The sequence below is a fragment of the Xiphias gladius genome, chromosome 13 (assembly GCF_016859285.1).
Source record: "Xiphias gladius isolate SHS-SW01 ecotype Sanya breed wild chromosome 13, ASM1685928v1, whole genome shotgun sequence".
NCBI classification, from domain to species: domain Eukaryota; kingdom Metazoa; phylum Chordata; class Actinopteri; order Istiophoriformes; family Xiphiidae; genus Xiphias; species Xiphias gladius.
In genome coordinates, this window is record NC_053412.1 from 5,974,459 (window position 1) to 5,993,571 (window position 19,113).

The following is a 19,113-nucleotide window of genomic DNA, read 5'->3' on the forward strand; positions in this document are numbered from 1 at the left end:
AAGTATTTGCACATATACGGATTTTGCCTTGGACCTGTGGTTGTCATTATATACTGTGGATTTGAAACACATGTGGTATAATGTGTGTGTATTGTATGTCTGTTCAGGGGAACGATAGTTTTAGAGGAATGGCTCCCTGCATGCATGTGGATTTGTTTGCCTACCTTTATCTCAGTGGGGTGCTGAGTGCATGTTCCTGACAGTTCTAATTGAAAGCCATGCGAAGCTGAGGTTATGTATGCAAATCCATCAGTTGGGGGGGGGGCACAGGGGAGAACCAGCGTACTCACCCATGAGCTCAGTGACAGATTCTTCTTTAATGTGCTTACTGCAATACTCAGTGCCACAGCAGTTTGGAGCGCTCATTCAATACACACGTACTGTACCTTCACGCACAGCGATCTGTCAGTCTATTAATTATAACTGTCACTTAGTTACAGTTCGTGACAGCTAAAATGCCCAAGAATGCCTCGCTGTCTATCCATCCATGCATCAACCCATTCATCCACGATTTATCATTGTTACCACTAATCAACTGGTTTCGTTCGTCTGCAACATATTCCATTTAAGTTGCAACACAGTGTGGTCATCTTTGTTTATTTTCAAAGATACAGGATCAGATTGAATAATGACTTGACCTTTTGCCACACCGCGGGAGAGACCACTCTCCCATGGCAACCCATTAAAGTTTCGAACAAATAATGATCTCACAAACATCCAATCTCCATGAAAGTGGGATGATTAGTATTTGGTTTAATAACATATATCGTACAAGCCTTTCTGCAGCTTTGGGCAAATCAATAGATGCTCGCTATGGGCTTTTTAAAAATGTACTTCAATGTTCAAGAGCGTTCCAATATTCAATATACCAGTTTACGTTTCCCCTGATTTATGGTACTCCTCAACATCACTGTAGTCACATGAGCATTTTTCATGGTGGTTGTGAATTATCCATTAACATAATGGATCCCTTCATCAGTCCCCAATAAAGGTCGAGAGAGTGGAAGTTTGCTCTTTTGTTAAAGGCTGTGTGCAGAGCTTACTTTTTGGCCACGTTAGCAGCATTAGGAATGGCAATGTTGGTCTATCAGGGTGTTGGTTTGTCCACCACTTTGGCCTGGACTTAAATATCTCAGCTACTGGAAAAACTATTGGATTTATTGCCATGGAATTTGGAACAGACATTCGTGTTTCTCAGAGGATGACGCCTACTGATCTCCTGACAATTATTGGATGGATTGCTGTTAAACTTTCTACAGATATTCAAAGTCCCTAGAACATAAGTTCTAATGACTTGGATATCCTCACAATTTTCCTTATGTGAAATTTACGACCAATGTCCAAGGTCCCTCAAGGACAGCTTCTGATGACTCCAGCAATCCCCAGACTTTTCATCTAGCAACATCATCAGGTCAAAATTTAAGTTTGTCCAATTTGGTCAATGACCAAATACCTGAAAAACTAATGACATTCCCAATGGCCTCAGCTGTACTTTGTGTTTAGTGCTAATCAGCAAATGTTAGCATATTAACAAGCTAAACTTAGGAGGTGAACATGTTAAATATTACCTGCTAAACATCAGCAAGTTGCAAATTGTCACTGCAAGTATATTAGCATGCTGATGTTAGCATCTAGCCCAGGGCACTGCTGTGCCTGAGGACAGAGCTGTTAACATGGCATCTTTTGATCGTGATCGCAGTGATTTCGAAAAAATGATATGGTCATAGATGAGTTAGGTGATGATGAGTATGGTCCGATGGTGCAGTTCATGTTTCAATATGTCACATTTTTGTGTTATTCATCAAAAAGATATTATTGCCCACCGACCTGGCTGATTTTGCCTGTTAAGTCTGATGTAGACGTAATGTGTAGCAGTGGTGGAGGGGTCAGGATAATCGATGCAGAAAAAGTTTTGAGTAATATTCATACTGGCGTGATTTGATTCCATGGTAGCCTGTCCTGGCATCCTAAATTCCTGGTTGGCCAGGCCACGGTGACAGTTGGTGGCAGCTTCTGTCAGGAGCACCGCATAGACAACCACAAAACTGTCGGAGAGAGCAAGGGAAAGAGAGAGAGAGAGAGAGAGAGAGAGAGAGGGAAAGTGAACAAAAGACAGACTTGATATCTGAAAGGAATCAGAAAAGGTGAACAGGCAATTCATTGCACAATGAAGCAAGAAAGGGGAAAGATGAAAGGCTCTGACTTGAGTAAAATTAAGGGTGATAGGTAGAAAGGGAAATAGAAATACAAAAGTGTGCTGGAGTGGGAGGAATTGGACAAGCTGAGAAGTGAATAATACAGGTTGAGCCTTTGAATCACTGATCTTGAGATCAGAGAAGAGAATGGCATTAGCTCAGACTATGACTTGTTTTTTTTTTTCCTTTGGTCTGTCACGCCTAATGAAAAGAATTCTCCCCATTATAAGCCTTAATCTTTACAGAAAAATTAATATTTTACCCATTATTGTTAGATTTATGAATAGAATTATAAAATTTATGAATATATTTACTGTACATGCCATGCTATACATTGCATTTTTTGCTGCAATTTGAATCCAGTTCAATTCCAAGCATACAGCTGCACAGTTCATTGTACAAACCCATAAAACCTTACCTTATCTTGCTGTGTATTCATTGCCAGTTCACTGTAGTCAGGATTTAGACTCCAATCCAATTCATACCTAAATTGAGAGCACAGCGTTATCCCATTCAGTAGCCAAATTCACAAAATGAGTGTAATTCAGTTTACAATGCAGATCATTTAGTAGGGAATTTCAGCTTCAGTGTTCTGCACTGCTATTGTCATGGGATGTACCCCCCGATTGGGGAGACTGTTGACCTTAAACCTTTGAATTTCATTGCAAAGGGGCCAGAAGAAGACGTTCCTGCCTTGTCCCGCTCCTGCTCTCAAAATCCCCAGAGTCTCCTCTCCTAGGTCTGGCAGGAGCCAGTGACCTCTCCTTTGTGACTGAATTAATCCATAGGACTGAGATAATGGCCATGTCACAGCCAACGGCAGGATGTGGCAGGAGAGTAATCAGCCTACCAGCGTGCCATTTCAATCCCTGCGGCAATGATCGCTTTGCCACAGAAAAAAACCTGTTGCTTCGTTCATTCTCCAGCATGCATGAAATGAAAATTAAGATTACAGCCCTTACAGGCGTGACAGACAGGCGCACCTCAATGATCAGTTTTGATGGTTCACTGGTGTTTTTGACACAGGAGCATTTTTCTGAATATGGATTCTACATTAAGATGGGAATGTTTGGATATATTTTACAAGGTGGGACTCTAAAGGTGTGTTAGGAAAGTGCTTGGATGTACTTTGTATGTGCTTTGCACATATTGAAAACTTTTGTATCCTGTCACATTAAAATTTGTAATAGATTTAGTAGAAAATGTGACCTTCATATGTTAGCAAGTGGAGTCTTTTTTTGTAGCTGAATGTGGCAATGGTCAGATAAGGTCTTTGAGAATCTACAATTGTACTATTGGGCTGGTCTGGCCGGCAGAATTGCATATTCTCAAAGTGAGCCTGACTGGCCAGCCAAGACCAAATAGCAGTCTCTGTCCAAAGAACAGGGACTAGCACCCAGTTGGGGATGAAAGCACAATTGTGTATATCTTTTACTACAGGACAGCAGAATTGTAAATCTTGACTTTGTGTTGGGGATTCGTGCTTGAACTGTTGTTTGAGTACTGTGAGCATTTGATTCTGAACTGCAGCAACAAAAAGTTTCATGTTAGTGCAAGAGCAAAAATGCAGTGACAGGAACTCTTACGAAAAATGATTTGCTCCGAACCCCTTGTTCCATAAAAATGAGTCTGAATTCAGTACTTTTGCTCAATGGAAACCTTAGGTTGTCAGTGCATATGAATTTGTAATTGCTGGTGGGGGAAGTACAGGAAGAAAAGGAAGCTATACAGTATATCAAATTCTGAAGCCAGTTTGTGACCAAAGGGTAACCAAGTCCCTTAATTAAGCCACAAACTGTGTTTTTGTTGCAGCTGGGGAATTTAGTAGCTTTCGTCCTACTTGAAAATATGTGTGAAAATGCACTGTGGCTGGTCACAAGGTCAACCACCCACAAAGCTACTAATCAGGTCCTGTGTGAATATTCAAACGTTGCACAAATACATACTGTAGGTGCGATAGTGAGCTGCTATTTCAGATTCTTCTCCCATTCTGACATCCAGCACAAGTCTATTAGCAACTGGTCTGCCACTCACAGTAACCGCTGCATCATTTTCTACCCTACCACCTCATCTGCGCTTGTCCTTGCTGCACCACACGCTGTTCGTCCTGCAATGACAAGCTAATGGGAGTTAAACAGAATTATAATTATTGTGATTTGTTTGCTCTGAAAAATGTTTATAAATGAATTTGTCCCACACACACACACACACACACAGCTGGCGGAGGAGAATGGCTGAACAAAGAAACCGATTACTTCTATTTTTATTTGGGGAGCGGGGAGAGTGAAGAGAAGGAGCAAGGTGCGGACTGATGGGAGAGCAGCAACAACAGCAAACCTCTTTCTGGCTTCATGTTTTAGTAAATCTGATGGGCAAAACACCTACATACCTTCACTGGAGGAGTCTTCCTGCTGACAGTAGCCCAACATAATTCTTGGTCTTTGAGGCTGTTATGCCTAGTCTTGACAGTCATCTACTATTTGTTTGATTGTGTGTCCTAAAACTATCATTTATCTTCAAACATGGCAAAATAAGACATTTTAATGTTAAAAGTTTTGATACAATAACCTCTTTTTCATGTAAAAGTGTTGATAATTCTTGTTGGTGGGTTCTGTATACACACGCTGCAATGCTCATTTGTCTGCTTCTTACAAAGGCTGGATCCTCACCCTCCCGCAACCTATGAGACTTCCCTTGTGCCTGGAAATCAGATACTGCCTCCAAGGCCTTTAGGTTTTATTACTGAATCACTCTTCAACGAACTCAATTGAGTCACCTCCTCTCACAGAGGCGGAAAGCGTCTGATCACTCGTGGGTTTGCCCATCTTAGCGTGCTTATAGAGGGCCAGTGCACTAATCAGCTGAGCTCAGCCAGACCGTTCACAAGATCAATTAATAATGTTTGTCTGAATGGCAGGATATTTTGAATTTCGCAGGGATCATCCTAAGCGAAACTCTCGCCTACCTAAGCCCATTCTCTTGACCAAGAAAAACCACTCCACCTCCATCATTTCCGGACTACGATTGTGTGACTGATGCAGTTCCAGACTGTTTGAAGAAAATGTGAGGGGAAAAAAAAGACACAGCTGCACCAACCATGAAAATTGGAGGCAGCTTGCAAACCAGCTTTTAGCTGCTGCTCAGATTAATGTGTACCTGCTAACAACATGAATGATATTTCTGTCCAAGATGCTATGATAATAGCGAAGTCTTATTACCCTCCGATGTCGCACATGCCAATGACATTAACCTATGATTTTAAAATGTCCACTTTCTGTCGACCTCCAGGACACTGTTTTGAAACTAAAGTTCACGGTGTAGCATTGCAGAGCCACACTAAAGTGGCAGGATCGGCCTCTCATTAATATATATTTAATTAGCTTGTCTATATTCAGAAAAATGGCCAGTCATTTTAATTGGCTTTATTACCCTAATCATTTGACGGGAACCTTTTCGTCTTGATGGACGACCTTATTAATACGTAAAAGAAACTGCCCCAATCCTTGGAAACGGAGCAGCTTAAGTGACTCATTAAAACCGCTGCTCCACTTATTCTATGCTATTTATGTTACACGCTCACTCGTGATCAACAAATCATTAGCATTCAGGACTGACACGTAGACTGACAAGATGATGGACAGACACCTTGATTTTGGTTGCCTGAGCATGATATTAAATAAAAGTTTCAATCTCTACTTTTTTATAATTTTTTTTATTAAAGTATCCTAAGATAAAATTGAACTGTGACTGAACTTTATCACTGTAGGAAGAGGCAGATTTTTTTTTTTTTTCTTTTTCATTTTACACATCTTGGTAAGGTAGAGACAGCAGCTCTGTGGGAAAGAATTTAGGATATTGTGAAGCAACTCATAGTATCTGAGAGACATACCTGGATTTATTGTTGGTCCAGACTTCTCTCAGCTACTTGCTATTGTTAGCGTATCCAGGAAACCACACTTGCATATGTTGACAGGGGGACAGAGAAGGGAAAAAAAGGGAAGGAACTGAGAAACAGAAATGGTTGCTTGATAGAGATAAGACAAAATGAAACTAATAGATTAGACACAAGACTCAAAAGTGCAGCGAGGACAAGAAAGAATAGAAAATTAGCTTAGAAATGGTCGAAGCTTCTGTATAATTTTTCACTGGAGCATTATTCTGTTTTGGAAAAGGGAATGTGGATAAGGGCACTATCTTGCACCTATATTTGCAGGTCCTATTTTTTTTACGTTTCCATAAATATGAACACAATATCCGAGCAAATGGGATTTACTCTATCACAGTGTGATGCTCCAGTTTCTGTGCAATCTGGGATAGAAATCATCTTTGTGATGGAGGATAAAGAAGACAAGGGTTATGAGACAATACCCAGGTCATACTGGATTCTGTGTTTTTCTGAGTGGTACTGTAGGGTGTCTAGGAATATTTTCATGGTTGCTATATTTACATACCATACTCTAAACATGTGAATTTGCATGTCGACCTGGCTTCATGTGTATTCTTAATGCGCACTAAGAAAGCATTTTGCGAATTCCCCACGCTTTCCAGTACCTTTGACATATAGAAGCTCTGATTGCAATTGAGGTAGCAATTGAAAACCTGAATTGAAGCCATGGCCCGTTAACCCCCTTATTTCTATCATGGCTGATGATTGTATTGCCACTAGGAGCTCAGCTTTTTCCCTTCTGGCAACTCGTCTGCCCTCTGACACAGCCTTAATTGTCTGACTGGCTTTCAACAGATTTAGTGTTCGATTTGTGGACAGAATGGTCCTTGAGGAATATTACTGTCATAGTCATGCAGTGTTTCAGATTGACATGATGGCGACTTCATACCTTCTGGTGTTTTACATTTTGCTTGTGAGGCCAGTTTTTGTGATCTCATTTGTAAAATAAGCAGTTCATTCTGCACCTGAGAAAAATAGCTTAACACTTACCTTGGCGAAGTCTTGCCATATACACCAGAATACTAGAAGCTAACTCTTTCTTTTCACATTTTTTATTGGAAAACCAAGACGGAAGTTTTCTTTGTGGAATCACAACAAATTCATCAATGAACAACATAAATAATCTCCAAAAACTACTGTCCTACAAGCTCCAATGCATGTCAGAAAAGAGTCCAAGGTCTATCTTTAACCACCCTCATGCAGAGGATGGTGGTCAGTTCAAGAGGATGTTTTCTCACGAGGGTTTATGAAGGGGTTATTTAAGGATTTTTCACATACTGAAAAACCCCTAAGGGTTTCCTCAAACACCTTTTCTTTTGTGGTGTAAGTTGCTAAATGGTTTTCTTTGCATCTGAGAACCTTCAAGGATCACTAACATTTGATCGGCTTGAACAACTCAAAACATCACCAGTCTGCCACTGAACTAAGGTCATACTTGACCCTTTTTAAAGCATTTCTTTGTATGGCATTTAGCAAAACATAACCTTTTTCATATCCCGTCTTTCTGAATTACATGACAGCAAAGTTGAAAATACAAGCTTAAATGTCCTGTCCGTGCAACTTAAAAACCCTCACGTTACATTAAAGATGTTCTTTCTTCTTTTTTCCCAATCAAATGTAGTACAATAAATCACAAGTTTTATTTCCAGCTTTTGATCACAGAAGTAGGGGCTGATTATGGACAGTTGAAGGCACCTCTTACTTTTTAAGAATAAGAAGAACTGAACAGTGGGGTCTCTGTGACCTGTCATGGACCTTGCTGTAGGCGTTATCATTACTATTAAGACTACCTCTAGAAGTAATGAGGGCTTCGGTCTAAAATATTTATTGACCCATTAAATGCAAGTCGCACAAAAGATTCAGGGAGTAATGCAAAATTCATGTAACAGTAGTGTAACTAATGGCACAATCCACACACATTTCAGACACTTCTGAGGGGAATTTGATAAACTTTTGTGCAATCATATTTTAACTTCATGAAAAAAAATAATTTGATTAATTTACTGAGTGGCCCAAGGGCTGACTGCATAATTCTCCAGTCTAGTAATATGATGAACCACAAATGCTAAAATGGGTAAGAAAAAAAAATCCAAATGATAAACCTGCATTTGCAAAGAAGCCTGCGAAGTGAGTTTGCATCGTCATTTAAGTACACTAGTGCTTCGGGCCTACGGCCTTGTCAATAAGGAACAGAGGGTAACAGCAGCAACTCAAGTTTTTTTTTTTTTTTTTTTTTTTAATCTGCAAAGGGAAAGAGACAGTATAGATGAAATGAGCAAAACATGTCATTTCAGCCACCTGGTAAATACGATAGGGTGCAATTTCTTATGAAATAGCAAAAGATTTCACATCTGTCTACAAGTAAACATCTGTGTATTGGTATGTTTCTGCACGTCTGTGCGCACGACTGGAGTTTTATGGTTTTGAGATATACATAGAGAGAGGTCCATCATGGCCACCTCAGCCTGTGGCATAAGCGGCTTAAGGAAGGAGACGTAAATCACAAAGCAGTTGGTGAGTGAAAAGCAGAGATACAGAGAAGTTGTGCGGAAGAGAGGGAACATAATAGGTAGCTGTGGGTTGTGCCTGGGACTGTACACGTGGCCTGATACTGTATGTCGGCGCGATTGGATATGGTTGGATGAGTAGAACCAGGCCTCTGCTCTGCTCTCTTCTCCTCTCCTCTCCAGCATGAAGGGAGGCTTGCAATGCAGCCAGACAGATACTGTATGTGGGACCGGGGACACAGGGAGCCAGATTGGCAAATCAACAGGCCTACTTTGACAGCCTGATAAACAACCTCAGGTGAATCCAAAGGCAAAGTTGGCAAAAACGAAACCAAAAGTTTACTATGTTAAAGCAAACATCCTAATGCTGTTATATCAACTAACGGTGTCCTGCTCACAGTGTTCTGCCTGCACCAGTGGAAATGAATGTGAAAAGAATTTTGAAATATTATGTGTTGCATAATAACATAATTTACTCCTCACTCCCCCCAAAAATTATATTTCTCTCATCTACTGTGTGTCGCCTCATAGACTCGGGTCATTGTTAGAGATGGCTCATCACGCATCTCTCCTTTTCTCTTTCTGCCTTATATCAAAATATAATGTACTACATTTCCCAGCATTCTCTGCTCCCAGTTGAAGCCTGAAGGGTTGTTCTGTTGCTTGGAAGGGTCACTGATTTGTTTTTAACAGTTTTAATGGTCGTGAGTCGATCCAGTACTGATGTGATTTATCATTCAATAAACTAATCATTCACACGTTAACATTTAATTTAGAGAAAGGGGGGCACTTGCAAATGAATGATGTAGATGTAAATAAATTGCTTGTTAGATTCAGCCGCTGAGAGGTTAATTGATCTCATTTCAGCAAGTGTGATACTAACTAGCAACTGAACAGCATAAGAAACATAAAGGGAAATTGCATTTTCAGACATCTTAGGCCTTATTTTTTATAGTTTTTGTCATTAGACATATTGGTAATAATACCATTTTGGTCACTAACTTATTTGCTGAGACCTGGTAACACAGGACATCCCAAAAAAAAGTGCGACAGGCAAAAAACACCTGCAGACAGGTCAGCCAAACTTATCCGGAAGAGAAAACAAAGGCGATGGTAAAATTATTACCTAAAGACTCCACTGTAAACATCCATCACATTTTAAAGACCGACTTTCATGGTTCACCCTTGGTCTAATGTGCTTGCAGTAAATTGCCTCATATGTTGTACGAATTGTAAAGCCCTCTGAGACAAATTTGTGGTTTTACAGTGTTGTCATAACCCATTGAAATGATGGCCAAAACTACAAAATGTGGCCTGGGGTGTAATAAACTGGAATTTTCCTTTAACAAAGAAATCCCTGACATCTGCACTATCCCTCAGTGTCTTGCCACTGCTCATCCGAGAGACTTTGCAGCTTTAAAGAATGCTGAGTGTTTAGCGTTTCTGAAGCTAATTTCTTACTGAATATAATTTTTTCTGCCTTTGATAACACCTTTGAAGAAATGCATAAGACACTAAGGTTTGGGTGAATACAGAACATAGTAATTAGTATTTTATCTCCTTCCCTCTTTTGCTCCTACTCTACCCACTCTTTTACTTCTTGTCTTTGTCTCTCTCACTGTCTCTGTGGTTCAAGGGAAGAATCCCCCTTCAACTCCTCCACAAAATCACAGACGATTAAAGCAGAGCATTTTTTGCCTCGGGGCCTCTCTGCTCTGTGCGTTTGATACATTTACACACATACACACGGACAGACGCACTCACAGCCTCCCACCAACCCACACACACAGAAACAAAGATATACAGTACACATACGCCCCCACACACTCTTATGTACAAACACACAAAGGCATGTTCTCTGTGGTGCATTTTATTTGGGAATGGTTTTAATGGGGCTTTTAATAGAGTACAGGATTACAGAATCACATCCTTCTCCCCCTGCCAGCTCATTGGACACTGTCCACTCTGTCAATCACACACTGGATTTAGCTTGCTGTTAAATACAGTGGTGCACTTTAGTCTGCGCTAGATTTAGTAACAATTATTTAGCTGCTGGCAAGTTTAACACACTGTTGCACTGGATCCAGATGTAGCTGAGTCATGTCACCAGGCCAGCTCACGCTGCATCGCCTCCGCTATGACCTTAATGACCTCCATTTGAGGAATATAATGATTTGGCGTTATTACAGGACAGTTTAAGCTTTTGAGCTTTATAAAATAAAAGCAGCACGAGGCACCTTGTGACAGTCAAAATATTTGAACTTCAAATTGAAAGGGTGTTGTGGAAAGACGTCAGCAAATTTCACACCATATGCTCTTTTTTTTGCCAAACTGGACAGTCTGGAACATCAAAGGGGAGATCTAACAGTCATTAGTCCAACTTTTCCAGGACAGAGTGCTGGCTAGTACTTACATCTAAATTAAAACAGTTTATGAGCCACTTTAGGGCAGTGAAAACAAGCTGTAAACACATTTGACATATTATCACCCTATAAAGTTCCCTATTTAAACATCCAGCTGACACAGAGCAACATTAGCATTCATTTGAGTTCTTGTGTCTGGACACGTGGTGTTTGTAAGTCTAGTAGTCACTCTCCTTTTCGCACGGCTTTGGTCTTCAGGGCCGGGCAGCTAGCGTAAAGTTGCTTTCATAGAGGTTGTTTGTTTTTGTTGTTGTTGTTGTTGTAAAATGCTGCCTGCTTCTGGAAATGATGCTGATGAGGGCTGTAAGATTGGACCAAACATTACATGACATTACATTCACTCAACAGGATAACTGAGTTAGCTGATAATTCTACAAGCGACCTCTTTCACATTACGATAGCTAGCCGTCTGATCAACTGTTAAAGTAAGGGGATTGATTAGAACAGATTTAAGCTACCAGTTTTTATTTGGCTTTAAAGTTTTAATTCATTAGTTTCTCTTTCTCTCAAAAATATTTGCTGCTTCTGACAACAGAACCAGACTATGCTAACATTTGCTAACACTAGAGTATAAGGTCATAAAATCAGCAAAGTGTCTCAGCAATATCTATGTAAAGTTTGCCAACATTAGCTATGGGTAAAGGTGAGTAGAGGGGTTATAAAGTCAGCAAGCTATCTTAGAAATATATATCTAAATTTGGCCAACATTCGCTGCTAACATTAGCCGCTAACATTAGCTTGTGATCATGTCAGTCTGTGGCAGCAAAACCTCTGAGAGTAATGAATCGAGAAACTCCTTTCATTCAACCTAGGGTTTATATGCCTTGAAAGTTGTTGAGGAAAGTCTTTATTTGTCGTTTTATTGTTGAATATTTTTCATTAACTTTCCTCAGTTAAGCAGTCCCAGCCGTTTGGGGGCTTTGAACCAGCAGCTTTATGACCAAAGTCCTAATTCTCCAACTATTTGATTATTTGAGATTGGATTCCATAATTGATTCTTATTCTTATATAAGTCTCAGTGTTGTAGGCGAGCCGGAAAGTCATGTATGGTATTGACCATTTCTGACACATTACAAATGGCAATCGATGGTTTTGTTGTTGTCTTATTTTGCTTGTCTCCAATGCTTCTCAGAGGAGCTAATAATTGGAGCTGATAATTGCTACCAGGCTCATAACATATTGACCCAAGCTCTGTAATAAGCTGGTGAACGAGACTGAAAACATCCCATTTCTGAAAATTGATATAATTAGCATGTCTCTTTGTGTCCCCACCAGGCGAGATGGTGTTGAAAAAACAAATTCTCATATGTCATATTTCATATTTCATATTACCCAGTCAGCATTCTCATTAAAATGTCAGTGTATACTAGCTGTGGGGACTGTTGTGTATTTCATCATAAAAATACCAACTGAACGGTTATATTTTCCAGGTTGAACTTAATTATATCATTCAAACCAGTGACTCCGGCAGCAAAGAAAAAGCCAATGTGTTTTGTGAGCAACTTATTGTACGATCAATCACATACAGCATGACCAGACCAGGATCAATTAGTAATTGAAAACCATTCAACTACTTGAAGTGCTTATTGGAATCTGCCTTAAGTCAGAGGCAGGCAGTGTTGAAGGGCACCAGGGTTAAATAGACATGATTAATCAACCCTGAGTACAGTATCTGCATTAATTTGAAAAAATGCATGTGTGTGTGTATACGTGTGTAGACAGTAGCTGGGTCTCAGTTCGATACTACATACTAATTATAAGCAGGTTTTGTGTAAATGGTGCATTTACATGAGAAAATTTGGGACAAAAGATGTTGCATAATTTTTGTGTGTGGCTATATGTGTGTTCATGTATGCCAATATAGTTTTCCATGCAATCCTTGTGTGTGTGTGTGTGTGTGTGCGTGTGCGTCTGTGTGTGTGTGTGTGTGTGTGTGTGTGTGTGTGTGTGTGTGTGTGTGTGTGTGTGTGTGTGTGCGTGCGTGTATTCCCTAAGCTTCTGCTGGTAAGTGTTTAGTGCTGTAACAGTCAAGTTACACAGCAGAAATAATCAAATACATTGATAAGGCAGCTACTCAGCCTTATCATGTAGACTGCTCAGGTGAAGGTGGCAGTGCCCCTCTACTGCCATCTATAGACAGCCTCGGTTCATGACAGATGGCTCCCTGTGATAATTGCCAGAGAGCAGCTTAACCGTGATGCTGCTGCTGCTGCTGCTGCTGGCTGCAGCCATCTTCCCCCGAGAAGCAGCAGATAATCATTTCATCATTTTCTCAATTATTGACAGGCGCCCCAAGCTCTACTGTTACATTTCCAGTGTTGTAGAGAGAATTAACATCCATTAGAGTTTCATACAGCATGTGTGTGTAAATGTGTGTGTGTGTGTGTGTGTGTGTGTGTGTGTGTGTGCGTGTGTGCGTGCGTGCGTGCGTGCGTGCGTGCGTGCGTGTGTGTGTGTGTGTGTGTGTGTGTGTGTGTGTTTAGAGATTGATACTAACTAGATTTGCAGCTCTAAGGGCTAAGAATGAGGAGTTCAGGTATGGCAGGCTCATCACATATCCTGCTTCACTCAGTGCTGTAGCGAGACTACCGCTGTGTCGAGAGGCTCTAGCCTAAAAATGACCCGCTCCCCACTGAGTTGCCAATTACTGCTCATCACATTAGACATCTAGATACATTCCCAGCTAAACCTTGCTGTTCTGCTGTTCAAACACCGCCTTTCCCTTTGTCTGTATCCAACTCTTCTCCTGCATTTTTCTCCCATTTGTCAGCCAAGATGGAGCCACAGTCTTATTCAGCTAACTACCTTCCACTGTCGCCTTACAAAACTTCCACAGCACTCCCCATTGTGTGGCATTATATTGCCACATACGAAAGACTAGTGTAGACAAACGGCCTTTGATGGTACCTTGACTCTGCAAATTTTGTGGCACTGCCACCATCTGCAAGATTGTGGTCCATCTTTTTCTGTGTCAGTAAGGTGGATGGATGTCTTCCAGTGTAATTTCCAGTTAGCTTTTTTTCTGCACTACAGTGTAGGAGGCTTTCGGGTTGTTAAAGCTCTCTGTTGTCATAGCTCTCACTGTGTTAGTGCCTTGCATGACGAGTTTTCGTCCCCAAAGGAAAATACCAGCGCTATTGAGTTATTTACTGATCTCTGCTGTTTTGTTAGCTTCTTATATGCCCATCCCACTCTTGCTCAATTCATATACTGTACCATTGTCGCGAGTGAGCAAAAAGTATTACAGTACCTCAGGCTGAAAGGATCCCATTCATTGTGAAACTGACTGACAAGCTTGTCACAAACACCCATGTGCCGATCAGAAGGTATCAAGCCAATCTCGGAGCTTTGTAAGAGGGAAATAGCTGTGTTACTCTATCGAACATTAACTTTGAAGGCTGTTAAAGTTTGAATGAAAATTGTTCTTTTCAGCAGGGACAATGTGTCTTATTCTAGCAATAGCTGCAAACATGGGTTATTTTGAAGAGGCTCCTTATTTATATAGAAGGATATTTACATGTAAGCTGTACACTGGCTTTCACATAAATGCAGAAAACGGTCCTCAGATAATATAAAAATCTTGTATACAGAAGGAAATGAGCCACACTGCTATGGAAGGGGATGCTTTTTGAAAGCAATTTTGTGTTATTATGTGTTTCCAGTCAGCAAATGACGATAATCCTTTGCATTCTGTTCTATTGTAATAACTAATCTATTTTTCTCTTATTCTGTCTGTTTTCTCTCTTTCTCCCTCCCTTTTTCATTCACAACTACAGCTGCCCTGCAGGTGTCCATATCCTTGAACAAAGTGGAGTTAAGTGTCGGAGAGTCCAAATTCTTCATCTGCACAGGTACACTTGCTACACACTATCATTTTTATGTGGATGTACTGTACGTGTGTGTGTTTGGAGGCAGTTCGGAGATGCAGCAGGGGGTCTTACATCGCCGCTTGCGAAGTCTGTTTGTTGTTTGTACGGCAGTCAACACAGTGCACTCCATGCTGTCCATATGGTGAGTGACTCTTTGACCCAACAGTGACTGGATCCACACAGGGGACGGCCCCATCCCTCTCGTCCTTCCTCTTCATTGTCCTCTCTGAACGGTCTATCAACACTCAGCCATAACAGAGAACCTGGCGCCGGTGCCAGTGGCTCGGTAGGGTGGCAACACACTCTGGCAGGCCCAGCCCACCTCCTGCTAGCTGCCTATTCTCTCCTGCCAACCCACTCAGCGTGGAGCAAACAGCCAAGGGAGTAAAGACACACTGGGAGGAGCATCGGGTGGGCATTGAGGTCTAACGTGTGCTGAGGAGGACAGAATGAGAGGTAGAAAAATATAAGTAAGTGGAGTCAAACTGGCAGGAATTGAATGGCAAAGATAGAAGCTTTCACTGCGAACATGCTCAGAACTGTGAAGAATGGAAAAAAGGGTTTGAGGCAAAAGAGTGTTGAAGGTGGGAGCTTAAGTAGCCACCATCCACCGTCAAAGTGCGTGGGAGAATGTGTTTGTGTCACTCGGTGCTTTTCTCCTGTCCTTCTCACTACAGGCAGCTGCACCAAGCCTGATTTTTTTTTTTTTTTTTTTACCATATTCACATGCAGTCCTGCCAACTGGAGTGGGCTGAAAAGTAGGGCAGTACAATCAGAGCCAGGTAAAACTGAAGTGAGTCCGCAAACAAATAAATGAAGAGTGAGTCTATTAAAGTGACTTTTTGGCTTTGCATTGCTGTGTCCCACTGTATGAGTCATGTCCATATAAATATTGATTAGAGAAAATAAAGGAACAGAAGGCACAGAAAGTCAGTTACGTTGTATGTTGATTCATCGGTTTGAGCTATTTGTGATGAAAGGCAGAACACAGAGGTGAGTGTGTTGTTCTTGAATGAAAGGAAGCAGGATGAAATCAATTTCACTTGTTTGATATAAATCTTTTGTTGTTCTAAAAATTTGCCGGGAAGAATTGGCCTCAGGGTAAAATTATCTCATGTTTTCCTATTTTTCTAAAACAAAGTTTAAGCAGGCTTTTTTGGGTCGAAATGAGGTCAAACAATGGTCAACATGGTAGCCAGGAGGAAGAAAACCTGTACTACATCTTGGTTTTGAATTCAGCTGAATTCCTTTTTTTGTATCATCCATATGTGTTCCCAACTCTTTCTAGGGTTTGTTTCTACTTTCTACATTCCTATTTTTTTCCCATTTTTATGCTTGTTTCCTGCAGGATGTAACCGAGCTTATTTCTTTTTTCTGAAACCTTTAAAACATTTAGAAACCATTCAACTACAATGGAATTGCTGGTATACTTGTATATAATGCTTTTTTAGTTAAAAGGCCCTGTTTGAGCCCTGATAGGGGTATTACATGACTACAAAAATGTCTGCCAAAGTCACAAGTTATTAAGATTTTTTTAAATTTTATTTTATTTCCAATCTTTAGCTTTGAGTTTCTTTTTTGGTCACGAGTATGTAATGTTATACTGAAATACTAGAGCAAGATTTGAGTTGTCCTTTAAGGTCCATTTAAGAGCTGTTTTTGATCTTTTTCTGTACTTTAGGGACAAAGCAGAACCCAGTGCATTTAGGGTGGCTTGACTTTTTCTCCATACTCTGCTCAAACATGAAATATGCAGAGTAGAACTTTTGCTATAGACTAAATTTCCTGTCAAGACTGAATGTTTTGTAAGTATACAAACATTCTGAATTATTATGTCAGTCACGTAACCTCTAATCATTCTGAGTATTAATTTTCAAAACCCCTTTTATCTTGCCTTCTCAGAATGAGTGATGTGCGGTCTATTCATCGATTCTTGCTTTTACAAGAAAATGAGAGAGGCGTCCCTCCAGCAGAGTTGGCTTTTATTCACCACCTTTTGCTACAAAATAACTCCTCTTTTTGTCTGTTTGTTTTATGCCTTCACAGTGAAGCGCTCTGAAAAGATGTTTTGCAGCGAAGATTTGAATCGAGGCCATGGCATGGTAGGAGACAGAGAGAAAGCTGAGGGGGGACAGGAAGAGAAAAGGAGAACAGTGAGAGAGTGAGAGGCGGAGAGAAAAAAAACAGGTGAACTGAGCTGGAGGGAGGGGGCAGCTGGAGATATTGTCTCTAGAAAATTGCCGGGTTTAAGTAGTCAACGAGGTGGAGAGAATAACTTCATTTGTACTTGTGTCACCGTCCACCTTGAGTGAATGTTTGTTTGTTTCCATCATAGTTGAGGGAAAGTTCAGGGACATCTCTATGATAAATGCATACGATCAATTTAAGATTGTTACTGTGCAAAGCTGCAGTGCACGGATGCATGTAGTAGCCTCGCCTTGTATGTACAAGTAATCTGACAGTATGTTCTATCTGTAGTGTTTTCTGCTGCAGGAGTGTGACACATAAAGAACCCCTAAGCGAGTCATATAGGTCTAATTAATGTGCTTCACTCACTGATGGTTGAGTAATACAAAAAGCAACATAGTGTCCTGAAAGGGTGCGGAGCCACCACAAGCCTCCAGAACAGCTTAAGTGCTCCTTGGCATAGATCCTGCAAGTCTACAAAACTCAGCACCGAAACATTTTGTTCACAATACGGCTCCCGTCTTCCACTTCTTACCACTGATATCCCTCCTCAGAGTATTATAAACCACTGCACAGTTTTTTCCATCTGAAAAGCCTTCAGAATCATAGATTTATTACACAAACTTGACTCCCTGTCATTGTCATTGCTGATATAACAGACCATATGACCAAACCAACACAGCCCCTTTCATTTTCTTAACAAAGCAATGTTTTTTGATCTGAGCCCCTGTCACTTGTCAGTCTCCCGGTGGTGCTCAGTTGGGTGAAGATCTGATGATTGTGAAAATTCACACAACTCATCAAACCATTTAGTGACCCCTCATGCACGGTATGGAAGCATCTCAATTTGTTAGGTTTCTCCACTCATACTTATTTTCTCACTATCATTATATTACTGAATAAAACAACATGCAGTAAATACAAATTCTAAAAAAAAATTTTCTTCAACGCCTCTAGAAATACTCTTAAGTGCAGATTCTTTGAAATCAATAGTGTCACAAAAACCTCTCAAAAAATGCAACCAATCATAGAAAAAAGGACATAATTACAAAAGTTGTTTTCTTCAAGTATTCATCTTCATATTCAGTGTTAAAATGGTCAATTAGACCTTTTGTTAGAAAATAAATAAACAAACAATAAAAAAAAAGCCTAGAGCTGATGTGAAATTGGTCATTGTTAGCCTGAAATGAACCTGGGTTTGTGGCGTGACAAATAAAGAGGTGGATTAACTAGTGTTTAGGTGTGTGTTTAACCTCCCCTATGAATGAAGTGGCAGGGAGCCAGAATAAGTGTTGGCTGCAAAAGAAAACAGAGGCGCCTGCGAAAGCACGCTCAGCAGACAAACCAGATCCAAAAGCATGTGGTTTTCTTCAGATATGTCTAACTAGAGCAGGGTAGGTCACAACGCTTGTCCCAGTAGACCTGCCTTTACCCACTGGCCAGACATTACAGAATACTGCAGAGAGAGATGGAAAGAGAGAAGTAACTGATAATTTTGACATCATGTCAAGCTGCACACATACGCATGCTGACCAGTGTATTGGTTCCCTACTCAGCTCTTGTTTCTCCCCTGCTATCTACTTCCCCAGAGACCTAAATCAATTACTACCATGGCTCGAGTGCCAGACACTGTGAGGACATGAGACTGTTTCGGTTTGCACCCGGCTAATTTTGGCGCCAACGGGCGCGTCTATAGTCAATAATCTGCCCTGTGCAGGAGGCTGAGATCGCTTCAATATTTCAGTTGCTTTATTGTGAAAGAGGATCAGAAATATTGTCAGAGACGCCTTCCTGATATAAAGCTTTGTTCTTTGTCCTGGTCTTAAATTAAGTTTTATTTCTATGTGCATTTCAAAATTAAGGTGAAACACAGTAGTGCGGTTTCGGTGGCAGAAAGCAACAGCTGGCGATCAGTTGTGGCTGTGCTTTGTTAGGACCTAGGAAAGTGACCATCATTTTCTTACTAGTCTATCTTCAGAGGAGACA

The 19,113-nt window shown here is 40.7% G+C and overlaps 1 protein-coding gene across 3 annotated transcripts in view; it reads left to right on the plus strand.

Moving 5' to 3' along the window:
* LOC120798257 (neural cell adhesion molecule 2-like) overlaps window positions 1–19,113 on the plus strand; it is a 403,203-nt gene that overhangs the window by 301,525 nt on the left and 82,565 nt on the right. For all 3 annotated transcript variants that reach the window (XM_040142421.1, XM_040142420.1, XM_040142422.1), the window contains exon 2: window positions 14,848–14,922. In XM_040142421.1, the coding sequence (XP_039998355.1) occupies window positions 14,848–14,922 (75 nt within the window). The remainder of the gene's footprint in view (window positions 1–14,847; window positions 14,923–19,113) is intronic.